Source organism: Phodopus roborovskii, unplaced genomic scaffold (genome assembly GCF_943737965.1).
Source record: "Phodopus roborovskii unplaced genomic scaffold, PHOROB, whole genome shotgun sequence".
NCBI lineage: Eukaryota > Metazoa > Chordata > Mammalia > Rodentia > Cricetidae > Phodopus > Phodopus roborovskii.
This window is the reverse complement of record NW_026126469.1, coordinates 20,078,534-20,100,053: the sequence shown is the minus strand read 5'-3', so window position 1 is coordinate 20,100,053 and position 21,520 is coordinate 20,078,534. Positions and strand designations below refer to the sequence as shown.

Genomic DNA, 21,520 nt, shown 5'->3' with positions numbered 1-21,520 from the left:
CAACAAGATCTGAGTCCATAGTGGCTTTCCACCAGAGGCTACTTCAGTTATCCTCTGCACAAGGAACAAATAGCATCACCAGGAAAGAACACATTGGGAATCTGGTGCTTCCCCCCCCCCCCCCGCTTTCAGACAAACATTTTTCAGAACCATCTATAAAAGAGTTGTTTATCTTTAAAAGATCACTAATGTTTTATATCTGAAAAAATAACAACAACAACAACAAACCCTGAAACCCACTTCCTTTTACAGTCCTGACATGTGGTATTGATGAGAAGCACTTAAAAAGTACCTGCCCTAGAGCCAAGAATGTGGCAGCCCACTTGCAAGGCAAGATCCAGACGATAGGAATGCGGTACTGAGTGGAAGAAATGAGCTGCTGGAAGGTGCTTGCCTTTAATATCTTTTTTTCTTTGTGTTACAAGTGTCCCCTCCTTATACACAGATTATTTTAAAAAAAACATTCTACTTACAAGTACTATACTTTATTACCTAAGCAAATCAGACACAAATCTAATAATAATAAAAAATAGGAAATAAGCCCCAGAGTTAAAAGTATGCTTTGGACTCAAAAGTTCAATAAATATGTGTGTTCTGAGTGTGAATAATCTTCAGGACAATGAGCAATGTTCAGTGCATGCTATAAGCTCTCATCTTCTGCCCATTACAGATGGACACAGTGTCAAGTCATCACTTCCCTTAGCGTCTACCATATATTCCTAAAAGACTTTCTAATATAGAACACAGAAGACTGCACTGGGTGAGAGGTGAGGCCAAAGCATGATCTTAGAGCATACAGAGTCAAAGAGAAAAAACAACTAGGCCATGCTGCTGCTTATTACTAACACCACCAAAAGCCATCATTTACTCTATGCCTCAAGCTCAACTCAGCACAGGGAGGAAAAACACAGGTCAAAACAAGTCTAAAGTGATGTTAAAACATGTCCACAATTCTTTGAGACTTCTCTCCTTCAGATGTAGAACATGGCTCTCTCCTTGATTGTGATGAGCACTTAGTAACAATGCTTTCATCAAAGAAAAAAGCAGAGCCAACAGTATGTGACTTTACAGTCTACATCACAGAAGCCACTGTGGCTCTCTCACTCTGGCGGAAGCTGACTTTCAGGTCTTGAGAGCCATTCCCAAGGGTTCTTCTATCTACAGAGGCCAAACAGTGAAAGAAAGACTTCCTGCTGTCAGCCACCCTTCAGGTCTAGTCCAGGATCCAAATGGTGGCCACCCAAGGCAAAATTCTGACTGAAATGACAGGATGTATCTAGAACTACCCAGCTAAAGTGCTCTGCACTGCCACTACACTGCAAGCGCATACTGTTTTAAGCAATGATTTGGGGGCTTAACTTTTAACACATGAATAGAACAAAAGGACTACTACAGACACTTTTATCAGAATCTATTTCCAATCTCAAGTCACTTAGATTAGTTGTCAATTGTGTAATTAATGACTTCATGTGTCCGCTCATTCCTTGGAAGCAATAAACATTTTGATCAATTCAGAAGGAACAACAAATCCCTTATGCCCCTTCAAAAGCATAATGAACTGAACTAATTAATTTTTGAAATTCTACTCTATCAAAAATTAAACAAGGACTGCAGGGTACAGCTCAATGTTAGATCATGTAGTCAGCATGCATGAAGGCCCTGGATTCAATCTGTAACAGAAAACAAAGCAAAGCAAAGCAAAACACAAGGAATATATAAAAAAAAAAACTGAATGATTATTTTTGCTCTAATATTTCACATACCCCTTTTTTCTTTTCATCTAAGTCAATAAAAAAGCAATGTAGTCTACCTCCAAAGATCTATAAGAATAAGCTGTCTACTTGATTCCCGACAGTCTATTCAAGGTGCTAATCTGCCATCATTTATAGACCCTTGGCTCCTTTCTGAGCAGCTGTCATTAATAGAAGAACTTAGGAATTCAAAACACATTATTCAACTCAACTGCCTCCTGGAATATTAGTCATGTTTCTCAAACCTACAACTGCGTAGGAACTAAAGACAAATCACGTCTTCAGAAAGCCATGAAGAGCTACCGTGAAAAACACCAAGATTAACAGCTGCTCACTGACTGACATTCCTTTGAAGCCCCCCATTCCTAATCATTCAGGAATCTTCTTCTATCAGCCTTTAGGCTTCCTCTTCCTGGGAGGGTTCTGTCCCAAAGTTACAAATGTGGTCTTCAAAGTGTCTCAGAGCTGTCACCTGGGGACTCCTACACCCTCCACAGACAGGCTGGTATCTCTCAGGTTTAGAAGCAAAGGTGTGGTGGTGGGGCAGTGTGTTGTTCTCAGCTAAAGCATCCTACATGTGATGTTTTCCTCCTCTCTGAGCCAGGCTTTTGAGTTTGGGGGCGCATCGGAACTCAAGCTCTCTAAAGAAAAGGTCATGACCAAACTGGTGCCTGGGAAGTGAGACTGGAGTCTGTGGGCAGGGGATATAGACCAGACACACAAGGAACCAATCAAAAAAAAAAAAAAAGAGAGAGAGAGAGAGAGAGAGAGAGAGAGAGAGAGAGAGAGAGAGAAAGGAAACAACGAGCAAGAGAGAAGAAAATAGAAAGAAAAAGGCAAGGAAGAAAAAGTATAGTTTTTTCTGTTTTTTGTTTTTAAAGTAGACATGAGATCAAACATGATTCTCTCTCTCACATACACACACACACACACACACACACACACACACTATTTATTATGCAGAGTGTTCTACCTGCATGTATGCTTAGGCCAGAAGAGGGCATCATATCTCATTACAGATGATTGTGAACCACCATGCAGTTGCTGGGAATTAAACTCAGGACCTCTGGAAGAGCAGCCAGTCCTCTTAACCTCTAAGCCATCTCTCCAGCCCCCAAACAGGATTTTTAAAAATTGTTATTATTGTGTGTGCATGCTCACACTTTGTGCCATAACACACAGAAAGAGGTTGACTCAGTGGAGTTGGTTCTTTCCTACCACCTTTATGAGGGCTCTGAACATCAAACTCAGGTTACCAGCCTTGTATAGTAAGCACCTTTACTTGCTGAGCCTCTCACCAATTCCCCCAAAAGGATTTTTTAAAATGAACAAAAATATGGACAGAACAAGAAGCAAAACTCTCTGAAGGAAAGAGGCAGAGAGAAAAGCAGGGGCAGATGGTAGGAAAGGCACAGACTGACTCAAGCTTTCTGACTGAGGACTAGTTAGAAAAGAGTAGTACCATAGTAGATCCAGAAAACAGGAGAAGGACAGGTCAGGGAGGGATGATAAGGGAGGTTCTAGGCAAGTTCAGTTTGTAGTGTCTGCAGAATGAGCAAGGGCAGAACCAAGGGATGACCCAGAAGTGACTACATGGAGCCATGAATCCACAGAGAAGGAGTGGTGAGGTCATGCTGGGAGACTGTGTCAGAGGACCAAAGCAGGGTCCATCAACATTTGAGAAACTGGAGGAGAAAGTCTTAGGGTAGGAGCAGGCGGCTGAAGTCATATCATGAGAGCTGGATCACAAGAATGAATGGTCACACCTTAGGTAGTCCACAGTGCTGTTCTGGGAGGGTCCAGTATTCACTGAGGTTTGCATGGAGTAATGTGGAAAGAAGAGATTTTATAGTGGAAAATGCTCCAAGCAGCTCTGCAGCCACTTTCTCTGCTTACTGCATTTCTTTGAGCAAAAGCTCTACTACACTGTCTATTTCACATCTGTCTCCTAGATTTAGGAGTGAGCAGGGATCTTGCTTTTGTGTATCCTCAACTGACTATCAGCATAGCTCCTGTCAACACAAACTCTAGATACTTATGGGTTTGCTGGAGAATGTGAACTAGTGAAAGCCCCCAAATGGCATCACCCTTGACCTGTGTCTAGGAGTTATCAACAGAGACTGATACAGCTGTGCAAAGATACAACTACAGGTACAGTTATAATCTACAATGTGCAAGACTCTGGTTCTAATTCCCAGTATCACAGAACAAAAAGACAAAGAAAACCTATCTACAGATTCAATAAACACAGCATTGGCTAAAAACAAACCAACCAATCTAAACTACAACACATCTATACAACTGAATACCATAAACCTAAATGCACAAAGATCAACAACAAACAAACCACACAAAACCCATATCCTTAGCATAACTAACAGATATGAGTCAGTATAGACTCCAATCATCTTGTAAGGTGAAACATTAAAGACTTCCATTCTAGCACAACTACCTCAAGCCTCCACTGCAAATCTATGTAAAAAGAGAACTTGAAATGGCACAAAGGAAGGAAAAGCAGTATAGAGAGGGCTGGAATCAGACTCAAACCACCTCTGAAGGGGACAACATGCCCTTTGCAGAAAAACACCTCAACTGCAGAACCAACAACAGGGATGGTTTCAGCCAGCAGGAGCAGCAATCTGAAATCTGAAAAGGACTCTACTACTAGGAAATGGTGGGTAAAAGGAAGCAAGAGGTGCCCTCTAGTGACTGGTAAAGGAGAGGAGGCAGCAAATGTTGGAGTCTGTAACACAAGGAAGAGCTAAACAATCAGAACATGTATCCCTAGCCAACCTCAAACAGGAAGCCACCCACCCACACTTCCAACCATGCTCCCTCCCCACACCAAACAACCAAAAGGAGACTAACAGTATTCCAAAGAGAACCAAGAACTTCAAAATAAATATTTGGGACCTAAAAACTGTTAAATCAGAATTTCAAAAGCTGAGATTAAAACTGAACAAAAACAAACAGAAGTACAATAAAAACTAATTGAACTAAAAAGAAAGGTAAGGAAAAAAACTAACATGGAGATGAAGGCTAAGTTTTAACATGCCCAAAGGAGGACAGGTTCAAATGAATACTTAACAAAGGACACTCAAGTGTGGAAATAAAATATCCAGGAAAGAATAAAAGGGAGAATTGAAAGAACAGGCAGACGAAGTTGAACAATACATATGTATTTGAAGTTACTAATAAAGAAACCCATAAAACAAAGCTAAAAAATTTTAAACTATAATCCAGTGACACTTTCTGGAAAAAGAAGGCACAAATCTACATATACATTGCTAGAGTATTCGGGGCTGAGTTGTAGCTCAGTGCTTGCCAGTATGCATAAAGCTTTGGGCTTAATCCTCAGGAACACATAAACAGGTTTTGGTGCTGTGTGCCCCTTACACTAACACTCTGGAGATAAAGGCAAGAGGACCAGAAGTTCAAGATCATTCTAGATGATGTATCGCATTTAAGGCCAGCCTGGGACACACTCACACTCACAATGTTTTATGATTTTAAAAAGATAGGGCTGCCGGAGAGATGGCTGAGGGGTTAAGAGTGCAAAAGTGTTCTTGCAGAAGTTCTAAGTTCAGTTCCCAACACCCATGTTTGGTGGCTCACAACTGCCTGTAATTCCAGCTCCAGGGATCCAATATTCTTTTCTGACCTCCAGGGATACCTGCATTCATGTGTGCATGTGTGCACGCACAGCCGCATTTTCAACAATTCAAGGCAAGAGAGAGTGGAGTATTTGATCTAGAAAAGGCTAAACAGAATGCCTATTACAAGTCTGAACCTAGGGGAAACTGCTTACAAGCCCTTTTTTGAAAAACATTCTAGGAAAGGCAATCAGGCGGACCCCTTCATATCCTTATTCTTTCAGAGTCACAACCCAATAGTCTTACTGCAGAACCACACTCATTGTTTTATTTGAGACAGTCTCACTCTTACCCAGGTGACTTCCTGGAGTTTTGTTTTCAGGAAGCAATCTTGGGAGATGAGGGAGCACTCCCCCTAAAGAGCATCCACCTACTAATTGCAGAAGATTTCCTAAGTTCTCCATTCTTCCATTACACAAACTCCTGATAGGCAGAACATGCATACTGACTTACACAGGACAGGAGAAGCATAAAGAACCACTGCCAATGAATATGGAGCTTTGGCTACTGCTTTTGTCATAAGTAATAAAGTCCTTTGTCCCTGACCCAAGTGTCTTGTCTTCTGCCAGCATCCAGAAAACAGTAACCAGCAATTCTATTAGTGGGGAAGTAGGGTAACAGCTTCAGTCTGTCAAAACTCCCACCACTGCCAAGGAAGTTCCAACCCACTAGAAGCTGATTGGCAGGTTGGAGCAAAGGACGGGCAGTGAGCATTTAATGTGTGTAGACTAAAGACTAACACTTAGGAAAGAAGCACATACAAAAGTGTGTATGTTCTCAGAAAGTAAATAATGCAATTCTAAAAATGGGAGAAGGAGAAACGGGAAAGCACCCTAACTATTGGGTGGGTAACAGGTGGAGTCAGAAGATAGCTTTTAAAGTAGACAAGCCAGACAGTGAAAGATAAACTAAGAAAAATGGAGGGTGGATACATTAAAAAGGGCACAAATTCAAAGATCATCATTAGGAGAAGGGGAAAAAATTCTAAATTCCTAAATAATCAGGTCAGTAAATACAGAACTATAACAGACAAGATGCAGAAATTATAACATAAGCTGACAGAGACCTCCAGAAGAACACAGGCTACTGCTCTTAGTTTCTCACCATAAGATGTAAAAGCCCATTGCTGAAAGACACATCATAATTGGGCTGCAGTACATAAGAGAAATCAAACAATCAAACTGGAACTAACCTGAAAACTCCCCCACTGTTGGTTAGCGTTCCTACTAAAAAAAGGACCTACACAGGGACAGAACATTCGCCAATGATATCACCTAATAGCTAACCCTGAATGCTACAATATCACCCTGTGTCCACTGGTGCAAAAGGGCATGAGGGTATCAGAATAACAGATTACTTTCTGTTGAGGCCTGTTCCATAGGACAGAATTCATGCCTAGTGTAAACCTGATGAAAAGCTCACAGGCTCTAGGAAGGAAGCTACTACTGTTTCTTTGTTACATGGTCATGTTGTCAAACTGCCTTCTAAATACTTATGTTTACATCCATAGATTAATGCTGCTTTCAACTTGATCAGAGAAGCCACTTCTGCAAGGGGAAGTAGTTGAATCACAGTCAAAGTGCTGAGAAAACTTGACATCTATATCAACTTCTGATAAGGCTCAGGGTAGTCAAGGAAGAAGGGGTAGAAAGAATATATAAGAGCTAGAAGTAGTAGCATGAAATGCTGCCTCTGGAAGGGGCATGGTTGTTGTACTCATGAACTCGCTACATTACTAACTGCACAAGCCCTGAATGAGATCAAACTAACACGATCAGTTAATGGAATGGGCTGGGTTACAAACAAAACAACAGGAGATGACATGAAGTGGGAGGGGGACACACGGTGGGTATTCTGGTGGTCTTGGATATGATAAAGATACATGGTATACATGTATGAAATTGCCAAAGAATAAATAAAAGACATATTAAAAACTGACGAAGCAAGAAAAACAAAAACAAAACTGTATTTGTCATATTGCAAGCATAAATGGACTCAACTTATTTATCAAGAGGTTTTCTAATTGACTTACAAAAGAAGACTCAATCACTTTGAATCACTACAAAAGTGATTCAAAGGGGTACAAATAAAAAAAAAATGAACAAAAGATATGGACAAATGGAAATAAAACAAAGTGTAGGTCAAAATCCTAATAGCAAACAAAGTACAACAAGAGGGTAAAAACAGTAGTTAATTTCATCATCCTTGGTAGTACATTCCTCCAATCTAAGCTACTTTGGATGCTAAGCCAGGAGGATCAAATGTAGAAGGCCAGGCAGAACAATTTAGCAAGACCATGTTAAAAAAAAAAAAAAAAAGTATAAAGGATTCTGGGGATATAGTTTAATATTGCGTACTTGCTTAGCATGTATAAAGAATTGGTTGGATTTAACCCCCCATGTGGGGGCAGTGAATGAGAGACAGAGTCAGAGACAGACAGATGATATTTAGATATATTTTATTATGTATTTGCCTATATATTTCCTACGCTGGTATCTACTGCTGTGACAAAACCCATGACCAAAAGAAACTTGGGAGAAAAGAGTTTATTATGCCTACACGTCCAGATCACAGTACATTACAGAGGGAATCAGGGTAGAAATTCAAAGAGGGAAGGAACCTGGAGGAAGAAACTAAAGATGAGACCTCAGAAGAATGCTGCTTACTGGCTTGCCCACCCAGGCTTGCTCAGTCTGCTTTATTATACCACCCAGGACCTCCTGGCCAGGGCTGGTATCACCTACAGTGGGCTGGACTTTTCCGTATCAATCATTAATCAAGAAAATGCTCACAGATTTACCTACACTCCAAACTGACTGAGACATTTTCTCAGTTGAGGTTTCACTTCCCAGGTAACTCTAGCTTGTTCAAGTTGACAAAAAAAAAAAAAAAAAAGCCAGGACAGGGGCTGTATGTACATAGTGCACTGTTACCCACAGAAGCAAGAGGAGGCACTAGATCCCTTGAAGCTCATGTCACCAAGCATGGGTCCTAGGATCCAAAATCCAGTCCTCATGTGAGCAGCAAACCCTGTTAACCTCTGAACCATCTCTTAAAGCCCAGAACACACTTTTTAAAATGCTAAAAGCCATACTTTATAACAAAAGTGTAACAGAACTATCCATGCAACTATTATAGACACTTTTGTTTTGTTTTTGAGATATGAAGTCCTCGTTGGCCTCAAACTCATGGTAATCGTCTGAGTGCTGAGACTACAGGGAAGAGAAACCATACATGACCCACAGCAACCATTTTTGATAAAATAAAAGCCACAGAAGACTGTAGGGAAATAAGACATACATTGATAATCCTAGGACTCTTGAATGGCAAATGGACAAAAAATAAGCAATAAAACAGAATAGCTCTTTTAAGAGAGAATATATACTGAATTTTATATCTAGATAGTATAAATGAAGACACTTACATTATTCAAAATTATTTGGGCAGTAAAAACCTTGTTGAGAAAAGGTTTGTCATATTGAGTGAAGAATATAATGAACAGGCTGAAGAGACAGCACAGCAGTTAAAGACGAGGCTCACAATCAAAGTGTAAAGAATATAATAAATATCATAATCCAGGTCAGGCAGTGCAGCAGTACAAAGCCATCTCTATTAGCAAAGAGAAAGATGCAGAGGATGCACACACATGAAGAGACAGGTGCATCACTGGTGTTACTGAAACAATGTGCTCCCTTTATTTCATTATTTATCCAGTCAACTGTCACAGAACTACACAACCAATAACTGAAACAGTTTAGAACAATTTCTTCTGGAATGAGGTGCATGCCAGAGCATACATGTGGAAGTTAGGGACAACTTGTGGACATCTAAGAGTTCCAGGGTCTGAGCCCAGGTCAGGCTTGGTGGCAAGGGTCTTCACTCACTAAACCAACTTGCTGATCCTGAATAATCCTTTCTGAAAGATGATTCACACCCTCTCTGTGAGGTTCAACAGATGTTACATGTCTCATTTTGGACGCTGCACAGTGTTTCCACCTTCACTGATCTCATCTGTCTCTTGAAGCTACGAATATAAATGGATCATTTTCCCGACTTGAGACTGCCACAGACTGTCTCACAGGGAATTTTTGAGGTGGAGCACCTGTTTTCATAGACAAACCAAGCTCATGCTCAACTTAGATATACAGTTAAGAAATACTGAACAGTGAGCTCCCAAATAACATACAGTTTTCCATTATCCCTGTCATTAATGATTATCTAAGAGGCAGCGACAACAGGCCAGGCATTGGTGGTGAAGGCCTTTAATCTTAGCACTGGGGAGGCTGAGGCAGGCGATCTCTGTGAGTTTGAGGTCATCCAGGTCCATAGAGCTAGTCTGAGGACAGCCAGAGCAGTTCCACAGAGAAACCCTGTTTTCTGAAACAAAGTAGGAGGGGTGGAGGAGAGAGGGGGGGGAGAGGGGAGGAGGGAGGCAGCAACAGAAAAGTATCAAATCCCCTTACTCTGGTTAGCTTACTTATACCTCAACTGCAGCTAGTGGTTCACTACTATACATTTTTATTAGAAAAGGCCTCCAGTAGATCAGGGAGAGGTATTTTCTCATTAACACAAGGGTGCCATCTAGTGACGACTGTGGGACTATGTTAGAGAAAACTGCATCAGTCCATGATGCTTGTCATGCAGGCGCAAGGATCAGAATTATATCCTCAGAGCTCATATGAACGCTGGGTTTGGTGACAGATGTCTATAATCTCAGTGCTGAGGTGAGGGAAGACAGGCAGCTCCCCAGAGCTTGTTAAACAGCCAGCTTGGCAGAGTTGGCGAGCTCCAGATTTAGTGAGAGACCCTGCCTCAAAAATTAAGGTAGAGAGGGGAAAAAGCCTGATATCAACCTCTGGCCTCTATACACATGTAGTTCCACTTGCCTGTGTATGCAAGCACACATACTGTCTTAGTTACTTTTCTGTTGTTACAAAACACTAACAAAAGCAATTTAAGGAAACGGTTTACTTTGTCTCAATTCAAAGTAGAACCCATCATGGTGGGGAAGTTAAAGAAAGAGAAGCAAGGTTACACTGTCTGCAGTGAAGATGAAGAAAGCAATGAATGCTGTCCACAGCGCACTTTCCCCTTCTAATACAATCCAGGATCCCAGCCAGGGATAGTGGTACAACCTACAGTGGTGCTCTGCTTACTTCAATGAACTTAGGATAATCTATAAGCATACCCAGATGCCCATCTCTCAGGTGATTCCAGACTATGTCAAGTTGATTACTGAAACTAATCACATGCACAGACAGGGGGGTAAAAAAGAAGAAAACTGTGTTTATTTTTATCCCAGTTCTGTTTTCTGAAATGACTTTTAAAAAGCACCAAAAATGGTAGCAATACCACCATGCTTGAAATGAGCTTCCTAACACACTCATAGACAGACACACTAAAACATCAAACATACCCTGCTTACATTGCTGCTCAGATCACTAACCTCATTTAGGATATAAAATCTTTCAGTTTCATGGAATTCAGAAAACCTGGTATTATGGTATCTAGTCAACATCCTAGCTTCTCATAGCTCAGCTCAGAGACTGTGCTTGACTAGTTACTTGGCACCTAGAATACTTAAAACAGTTTATCCACACAGGCTTCTTGTAAACTAGGAGGTAATGGTTTATGAGGATGGTGTTTTCAATACCTTTATTCCCAATCATGAGGTCCTGGCTTCTATTCAAAGGCAGCAGAGGGTAGCCTCTGGGCTCATTTCACACGTTCCCTTCTGAGCTCAGAGTGGCCACATACACCCAGGTACCTTGGGTTCCATCTACCCAGTGCTTGTGAGGGACCAGGCAGTCTACACAGCTCCAGGTTAGGTGCCTTGGGGTCCGAAAGCGCACACTCCACTTCTCTACCCTTTCCCTCATCTCAGTATGTTTGTGCCAAGCAGGGAACAAGTAACAGAGCTGAGTGTTCCTGGCAAAGCAGCTGTGTGTGTAAAACTAGAGGTGTGAAGCAGCAGCTTATTCAGAGAACAAGAGTGGAAATCTTGTGCACCAGGAGTAGAGCATGAAGGTGCCAACACCCTCTTTTTTTCATTCTTTCTTTTGTGGGGCATGGAAGGAAAATATATCACGAAGCAACAAAATGAACTGTAACCAAGACAGGGAGGCTAAACTGATATAGTCTGAAGGACGCAATTGAGTTGGCAAAGGCAAAAGTTTGGTTAGTACCATATGACATGGAATGTATGCAGTATGGATACCTACCCCAGGAAGGAATGGAAGGCTGGCTCTGGCAACCTACCACCCATGTGGCTGTCTAAAGCTGAGCACGATTCTCCAATCTTTTGACCTACCTCCACCTGTCACATAAAAAGCAGCACCTAAAACTGAGTGAGACCTGTTCTTTTCTCTTTAAGGAGGATGAAAATGTGGGGTTGGGATAGGGGTCAGGTTCCTCTAAATCTTAGAGACTTAAAGCAAGGTGTGTATGAGGCTGTGCCAGTGCCTGGGGACTAAGAGTGAGTTAGGTTTCAGGAGCTAACTCTTGTTCTTTGGTGAAACGAAGTTTATATTTTAGATAAGTATTCTCCCTTTGTTCCTTCATCCCTTCCTTCCTATTTTGGTAAAGTTCAGTTTTAAAATGTCGCCCACATTAAATAGAACCAAATAAAGCAGTTTTGGGTTCAAAGAAAGCAGTTCTGTTTGTGTTCCCAGCTACAAGCTGAAAGCAGAATGTCAAGGGTATTAGCTACTTTTATTGCTATGAGCACATACACCAGCAAGAAGCAACTTAGGTTTTAGTTTGGCTCAGCGTCTGAGCTTATATGGTCTATCACAGCAACTGCACAGGTGGCCTCAGTGTCTGAGCTTATATGGTCTATCACAGCAACTGCACAGGTGGCCCTAGAGCAGCAAGAACACATGGCAGCTCCTGGGATTTTATCGCTGTTGTTAAGATTTATTTATCTACTATTTTATGTGGATATGTGTTTTGCCTGTATGTATGTCCGTGTACCATGTGTGTGCAGTGCCTGCAGAGGCATCATATCCACTGGAACTAGAGTTACAGGTTATGAGATACTATTTGGGTCCTGGGAATGAATCCCACCCAGCCAAGGTAACTATTTGTGAGATAGGTCTAGAACTGGGATAGGGCAATATCCCTAAGACCTGGCCCCAGCAACTGGTTCCCACCAATTCCCTAAGGTTTTCTAAACCGTACCACCAACCAGGAACCTAGTATTCAAACACCTGGCAAGACTGCTGTAAGAATTAGCCGTTTCTGTCCAGAGTTCTTGACTGCTGAAATATGGAAACAGTCCCTTTACAATACTGTAGGGCCAGTGATAAAGACTGCTCCATCTCTCAAAGTGTGTGTGTTGGGGGGGGGGGGATGGAGTGCAAGCTGCAGTTCAAGAGTTTCCTCAGTCCCACACTCAGAGGAGGCCTCTAAGGCCAAAATGGTCACTCTCTTGCCTGTCTTCGGCCTCTGCTCTGCTTACTTCCTAGCACTGACACCTAAGAATAGCAGTTTGGAGTCACATACTATGAATTATTAATATGATAGTAATTTTTTTAACAAACAGAAAATTTATTTAAAATTTTGTTGTCATCTGGTAGTTCTGGGGCCTGACTCCGGGGCTCCATTCATACTATTCACGCACTTTACTATTAAGCCAAATCCTAGTCCCCAAATCGCTTTTGTGTTTTGTTTTGTTTTGTTTTGTTTGCTAGTTTGTATGTTTTTTGCGGCAAGACACTAGAAGCCTTAGGCCAAAGACTGAATTCCTCCTGGAAAACAATCACTCTGAAAACGCTGAGGGATTCTTTTATAAAGACAGGTGAGACCCCTCACAGGGGCAGCACCCTTAGTTGGATTTTAGCTTCTATTTCTGAGGTCAGTTTTGTCACAGCCACAGACAAAATGTTACTGCACTTAGAGAATGGTGGCACATCTGTGCTGTCAATCTCAGCATCCAGGGGGCGGAGGCAGGCAGACCTCGGACTTTCAGGCGAACCTGGCCTACAGAGGGAGTTTCAGGCCAGCTAGGGCTACACAGCTAGACTTTGTCTAAAAAGAAGGGGGGGGGGGGGTGAGGGACACGATTCCAGCTCAGGCTAGGAGTGTGTGGCTCTGAACTGCAACTGGTAAAATCACAACTTAAGAAACCAAAAAAAAAAAAAACAAAAAAAAACCAACTACATTTAGACTTCGTGTGTCCATATGCATGTTGGGTGGTTTGAATGAAAATGTCTCCCATGGACTCATGTATTGAAATGCTTGGTCCAGGTGGTGGTACTGTTGAGGGAAGCATGGAATCTTTAGGAGATACAGCCTTGCTGGATGCAGTGAGTCACAGGGGTGGGCTTTCAGGGTTTATAGCCCCCCCACCCCACTTTCTGCTCTCTTTGCTTCCTGGATGTACATAAAATGTGATCAGCCAACTGCTGCCTGCCGCCATGCCTTCCCCACTATGGACTCTCCCTCTGGAACCGTAAACCAAGATAAACTCTTGCTTCTCTAAGTTGCTTTTGGTCATGGGGTTTTATTACAGCAACAGAAAAGCAATATCGAGAGAGGGGGACAGAGGAGGGGAGAGTGCTGGCATGTACATACAATGGCACACGTGGGCAGTCAGAGGACAACTGATAAGAATTGCTTCTCTCCTGGCTAGATCCCAGGGATCAAACACAAGACTTCAGGCTTGCCTGGAAAGTATTTTTATTCACTGAGCCTTCTTACTAGCCCTTAAAAAGGTAGGTGTGTGTGTGTATGTATGTATGTATGTATGTATGTATATGTGTGATGATGTATGCACACAGGATCTGCCAGTCTCTGCCTCTCAATACTGGGGTTACAGGCATGTCTGACTTTTTACATGGGTGCAAGGGATTTGAACTCAGATCCTCATACTTTTATAGTGAATGTTTTCACCCACTGAGCCATCACCCTAACATTTATATAATTCTGGCTACTGGCCATTATAAAATATAACACTCTATGATGTATTGTTCTCATTAAATAGTAGTAGTTATCACTTGACTGGGCCATTTAAGCTGTCACACTGCAGACACTATGCTCCGTGTTCTTTAGGCACTGTCCTGTCTGACTTTCACAGCCTTGTGAGGCAGGGTCATTAGCTCCTTTAATTAAGATAGAAATGATGGTGTACAATGTCTACATTACTTCTGGGAGCCACACAGCTCACAAGCACTCCTAGTCTGTTTGAGGTTCACATTTTTCAATTTAGAAGATATATATGTATGTAGTATGTATGTATATATGTATGCATGTATGTCTCTAAAAGTCTTTAGTAAACTTGTAGTAAACTTCCAGAATGGCAAGAAAATAAATTGTTATTCCAAAAACTGCAGTTTTATAAGTGAAAAACTGAACAGTTACCTTTAGGTAAATACTAAAAATACACCATATTTTATTGTTATCATTACTTATTTAAAGTAACTGTAAATATTTTGGAATATGTTTTGGAAGTCCACTAGGATTTGGTAAGCCCATGATCACTAGGAGACTATAGGTATGTACTGTTATGAGCAGAAATACAGGGACCCTATTTCCAAATAGGGAAGACATGAAACACAGTGACAAATCATACATTCTACAAATAGAATACAATGACAGGACACAACAATAGGTCTTACAGGAAAGTTACCAACAGTACCTCATATAGTTAGAGGATAGTAGGGGATGTAGTTAAAGAAAGGGAGACAAATAAGTCAGCTGGTCATGTGTTCTGTTTATTCCAGGAGAGGGCAAAGCCCAGGCATAGATGCAAAGGCCAGAAGCTAGAGCTGCCCTAGTGTGGCCTGGAAGCCAGGGCCCAGACCATGAAGAAATAAAAAACAGTAAAGGTTTTTGTGGCACAATAAATAAAAGACCCAGAGACAGATATTAGGGTTCAGGGTTCAAGCTTCAAGCTGAAGATCAGAGAAGCAAAGCAGCCAAGCCACTACCTCTTACTTCTACCTCAGGCTGAAAGAGCCGATCCTGTCTCACCAAGCCTTAGACTGCTGTCTCTCCTCAGTGTGTATGGAGAATCAATCTTCACATGAGACCCTCTGCCTTTTTTTTTTTTTTAACCTCCCTAGTACTAGGATTAAAGATGTGTGATCCCAAGTGCTGAGATCATCTTTGTGTGATCTGTTTCTCTTTAGGAATGGATCAATTTTATGTAGCTCAGTGTGGCCTTGAACTAACAGAGATCTGTCAATCTCTACCTCCCAAGTGGTAGGATTAAAGATGTGTGCCACTACCGCCTGGCTTCTATAACTAACTAGTATGGGTGCTTTGCTATTTTGATCTCCAGTGACTTTAATAAATCATAAATAATACATCACCACAGGTTTTAAGCAGGAAGCAACATGTTCAAGGCCATCCTTTAACTAAAGCCTTTAGGGAAATAGTGAAACAAGAACATGGGCAACACAGAAATGAGCTCAACACTTAGCTGTCTTAGTTAAGGCTTCTGTTGCTGTGAAGAGAAACCATGATCATGGCAACTCTTACAGTGGAAAAGATCTAACTGGGGCTATCTTACAGTTCAGAAGTGTAGTCCATTAATGTCATGGCAGGACACAGGCAGACATGGCACGGGAAGACACTGCCTGGAGAGGGCATGTTCAGTCAGAAGCTCAATGAGCCAGGATAGAACCCGAGGACACTCTAAGGGACAAGGAGACAGTGGCAGCCATGGAAGAAAAGAAATACAAAGTGAACTGGAGCACAATTCAGTGAGTGAAGCAACAGCCATCAAAGTGTCAAGACCAGAGCTCACATCATACCTATAGCTAAGTGCATCTCTTACACTTCATCAAAGAATCTTTTTAAAGCACATGGAAACCATTACAGAAAGCCACAACTAGTCAAAAGACAGAGAAAAACTGTCTCTGGGTACTCAACCCCAACTGATGTGTTTACATTATAACAACCCTTACCCACAATGCACAGGGAACATTGAGGAAGAGTGGGCAGAAAGACTGTAAGAGCCAGAGGACCAGAGAGTCTACTGCAAGACTGCATCTTCTAGATGTGACTGGGAAGCTGTGCCTAGGGAATCTCAATATGGCTGTTTAAGCAAGAGCTGAGCAAGGACAGGGAAAATCTCATGGGGCCCCATGCCCAGATGAAGAGCTACAGGCAATTAAAGACTACTAAAAAGGATTGTCCAATCCCAAGTGGTCAGCCATAAAAACATACAAAACATACACATATAAGCAACACTAAAAAAGACTCAGCAGGTTGCATTGACATAGTTACTTTCATATGTGATATATATATATATACACACACACACACACACACACACACACACACACACACAATTAAAGAGAGGCCATGAATTTGAAAGGGAGCAGGGGAACATGGGAGAAGGAGGCAATAATAAAATTATATTTTAATTTAAAAATTTTGGGTTTTGAAATCAGTTCAGCCTATGTAGCCCTGGCTGTCTCTGAACTCACTGTGTAGACCAGAATGGTCTCAGACCCACAGGGATCAGCTTGCCTCTGCTTCCAGGGTGCTGGAATTAATGATGCTGGCTAACTAATTTTAAAAAATGATTGGAGTTTAGATTCTAAGAATTCATGAAGAAGCTGAATGCAGGACAGTACAACAATTATGATGGTGAGTGTTATCAACTTGACAAAATCTAGAGAGAGATGGGCATCTTGGCTTGTCTACAGAGGATTATCTATCAACCCACTATGGGTGGTATTAAAAGAATAAAGTCTGCTGCATGCAGGATCCTCTGATAGAGAATCTCTCCCTCTCCCTTTATATATATGAATATACATGTGTCCACACACACACACACACACACACACACACACACACACACACCTCCCTCTCCCCTCTCACTTGTAGATACAATGTAACCAGCTGCTTCAGGCTCCTCTGCTTTGATTTGCATATAACTGTAAGTCAAAATAAACCCTCTCTCCTTAAGTTGCTTTTGTCAGGTTATTTTGTCACAGCATCAGCAAAGGAAACTAAGATAATCTTAGCTCTTATATGGGGAGATGGGAGAAGACAGAAAAATTCCTGGAAGCCTGGGGTCAGCTAGCTAATGCACGTGGTGGCAAACAACAGACCCTGCCTTAATCAAGGTAAAAGACCAAGACTCAGTCAAGCTTGTCTTTTGACTTCCAGATGCACACTGTGGTATATGTATGCACTTACACACAACATGGCATAAACAGTAGTGAAGAGGGATAAGAATCAGCCATATATCTAGGTGAAGAGACAAGGAGGAATTATCCAGGAGGAGGAGGAAATTGCAGACTCAAAGGTTAGGGTCAACATAAAATTGTCTTGGATTTTTGTTTGGATAGGGTCTCATTATGTAACTGAGGCTGGCCTGGAACTCACAGAGATTCTCTTCCCTTTACCTCTCAAATCACTATTAGTAAGATAAAGAATCCGGATCATTCTGTGAACTGTGAAGAAAAATGCAGACAGTAGCAAAGAACAATGATGTACTGTCACTGAAGGAACATGTCCTTGAGGAAAAAGAAGGGCTTTGAAAGTATTATCCAAGTGTCAGGGGCCTGCCAGGAGCTCACAGTCTGATGGGGAGACAGTATCAACACACAGGAGAGTGATACACAGCAGTCCTCTGGGCACAATATGCCACAGAACGGAGGACTCAGCTGGCGTGGCTTTCCTGGACCACATCTGTAACTGCACACTCTTCATCCCCACTGTCTCATGCAGCAGGTGAGACCCCGCCCCACCAGGAATTTAATGAGACTTTTGGTTTATTTGTTTTGTATGAATGAACAAATGAACCCACTGGTGATTACTTCCAGAGATAGAAATTTTAAAGAGGTGAAGGAACATATTTTAAAATAAGATAAGTAATTTGGAACATTAAAACAGTCAAACATTAATAGAAATCATACTACACATACAACAGTACCCATGCCCACTTCTGCTGTGAGTTAAACTAACTGGGAGATACTGGAGTCACAGTTTTCGAGTTTTCAGACTTTTGGTACGTTTCAATGAATAGCATCTTTATATTGTCCCTTTGTCAGACAAATCTAGAGCCCTGTGGGCTTGCTTGCTTTATAGGACCTGTCCACTTTCTAAAACTGACTTGTGTTTAATAACAGATGTCTATCTGTCCCATTACTGGAAGCAAATGTGATTACTCTCCAACAAAAAGCAAGCAAGCAAGCAACCAACCAACCAACCACGCACACATCTGCTTGTTTTAGAACTCCTATACATAAGTGTTAAAACTGTTATGCTTTACAACACACACGACACCATCCATATACAGATCATAGGGAAATTCTCCAACAAAGCACAGCACCAGAACCCGAACCATGCTTAGAAACACGTGGGACCACCCCTACTTATTTACTACTGTCCTGAGAAGGGAGACACCTCCTAAACTGACAGAAAAGGAGCTGCAACAGAAAATGGTATGTGGTGACAACATCAAAATAATACTTACTATGTAAGAAAACAAAACTATTTTAAAGAGCAATTATCTACATAATAATTAAGTGGTCTGACTTTTAAGGATCAAACCAAGCCAATCATCTATGACTTTAAAGGGCACAATTCAATGCATTCAGAAGGTGTGGAGGGGAGTTGGTCTACTTACCTATAGCACAATGTAAAATCTAGAGAGGAAAAAAAAGGGGCGGAGAAAGAAAATTAGTGAGTACAGTGTTATTGCACATAAACTGCTCTTTCAGCAGTGGCCAACAATACTTAATCTGAAGAAAAAACAAAAACAAAACAAACATTCTACTTTAAACCTTGCTACAGGCTATTTAACAAAATAAAACTTGTTACTGATTTTATTTGTTCATTTTAGTTTGTGTTTTTCTGGGAGAGATCCTAAAGACCTAATGGTCACATAATGGCTTGCTAGATGTCAATGACCTCTTTTATAACTCATCAGCTCACAAGTACAGCCAAACCACAGCATCTCCTGTGTCCCATAATCTGCAGAACAGAACTGTCACAGGCCACACAACGTGGCATCAGTAGCGCCTTTGTTGGCTGTTCCTGCCCAGCAGACCCTTCAATGCAGACATTCATTCTTCAAAGCTCCCTATCCTTGTCCCTGAATTGCCTCCCTCAACAATCCTTGCTGCAGAGTTCTTCTTTCATCTAATTTCTAGACACCAGCTCCAAGTCTACTTTCCAAACCTCCTTGGACGTCTGCATGTACTGCATCAGCATCTCAAAATGGTTACCTCAATTCAAGCACTTCACTTCCTCCCTATGTTATGCCTGAGAGCACTGGGCTCCCAGTCTGTTAGACTAATGTCCCCTCACCCCCAAATCTCCACTGGCTTCCTATCCCTGCTGATGCATCTCAGATCTGTCTTATTTTCACTTCTAGCACCTGGAGTGAGAATGCCATTTCCACCCTACTCAATGGCCTCCCACCTAGCCAACTGTGTCTGTCCTTCTAAATCCCTGTTCTTTTAACACTGGTAATGATTGTCTTGAAGCCAACTATAGGATTAAGTTCATGAACAAGAGTTCTTCTGGGAGATAAGGGTAAAATCTGTTGGAGCTCCTGTTACCACTTTTACAAAACACCTGTAGCAGTCATTTATTTGATCCCGCCAGTCACCCTGACAGGTGGACAGGACAGTTAGGGGAGTGGGTGGGAACACCAGAACCCAGAAAGATGCACAGCTTACCCACAGTGGTCAGCAATGGCCTAGGCAAGAACCCATGCCTTGGTTTTCTGTCTTCTCTGTGTTTTCTACCAGTATTTCTGAGTTATGAGACCCGGAAGCCAGAGTGTCACAAGATAGACTTTAGCTAAAATATACCTTATTGCCCTGTGCTTAAAGGCTCCTTATTTCACTAACACCCCAACCCCATTTGGGGTGGAGAGAGCAGAGTAGAGGGGGAGAGCCTGGATTTAAAAAACCGAGCTATGTAAAAGCACAGAAACTTGAGAAGGGAAGAGAAGAATCTCCATCCAGCCAGTCATGTTATCCTTTTAAAAAAACACCCGTGAAAATCACAACTGTGTGATGACTATTACAAGAGAAGCTGAATCTCCTGCTACATAGCTGAAAAACTCGATGACATGTCTAGATTAAAATGAGGGCTGAGACGGAGTACATGAAGGAAGCACATCCTTTATGAAGACAGAAAGCAGCACGCATTCTCTTCATGTATGTGACAAGACATCCTGACTGCTCATTAAGGACCGGGCACTGAAGGAAAAAATGGCAGCAATTTGTGCTATCCTGTTTTCTAGGTCTCCATCCTACGAGGCTGAGCATCTCCTTTCATTACACAGATTTTACAACGCCCCCTTCACCTTCCTGATGAAACTATCCTGATACACAAAGAAGAAATAAAAGAAAGTAATTTAGCTAAATATACTTATATTTCAGTTTGTAAATGTGTTTGGACATAAGGATATTACAACCAGATACAATATTAATTCATAAATTTGGATTTAAAAATAAAGTGTTCAGGAGCCAGGGAGATGGCTCAACAGGTGAAGGCCCTTCTGTACAATGTGGGCAACCGAGTTTGTGAGGACCCGTGGAAAGGGAGATGGAGGGCCTGACTCCCCAGTGTGCCCTCCCTCCTGCCATGTGCACTGTGACTCCTGTGCCCGCCCCCACATAATCAATGAAACGTAAAAAGTAGTAAGAATTCCAGACACCACCCTGAGTAGCTTACTCACACTCTCACGAGAAACAAAACAACCAGTAAGGTTGGTAGTGACAGAAACACTGCAGAGCAGACAGATGGAATTATTATCTCATATCAACTAGATCTTCTGTACAAAGAACAGCACACAGCATTCTGTACGTTATCCCAAGGGGTCAATTAAGAAAGTTCAGAAGATGTATCCTTCTGTCCTGAAATCCTGGGCCTAGTGTGCAAAAATTCCTTGCACACCCTATTTTTTAAATACTGAAAGAAGGACCAAAAGATAAATTGTGAGAAAATGAATCACCACCACAGCAAAACAGCCCACAGCACTTCAAGAGGCAACAATATAGTTATGCATTAGACTGGGGACCTTTCAGACAAAATTAAAAACCAGAGCTGGGAAATAGCTCACTATAGACCAGAGTTCAATCCCCAGAACCACACATAAACTAATAAATAAACAAACCAGGCTGGTAATCTAGTGCTGAT

General features: G+C 41.7%; 1 protein-coding gene across 2 annotated transcripts in view; it reads right to left on the bottom strand.

Annotated features, from left to right (window-relative positions):
• Hacd2 (3-hydroxyacyl-CoA dehydratase 2) overlaps window positions 1-21,520 on the bottom strand; it is an 86,934-nt gene that overhangs the window by 50,528 nt on the left and 14,886 nt on the right. For both annotated transcript variants that reach the window (XM_051191410.1, XM_051191409.1), the window contains exon 3: window positions 18,993-19,011. In XM_051191410.1, the coding sequence (XP_051047367.1) occupies window positions 18,993-19,011 (19 nt within the window). The remainder of the gene's footprint in view (window positions 1-18,992; window positions 19,012-21,520) is intronic.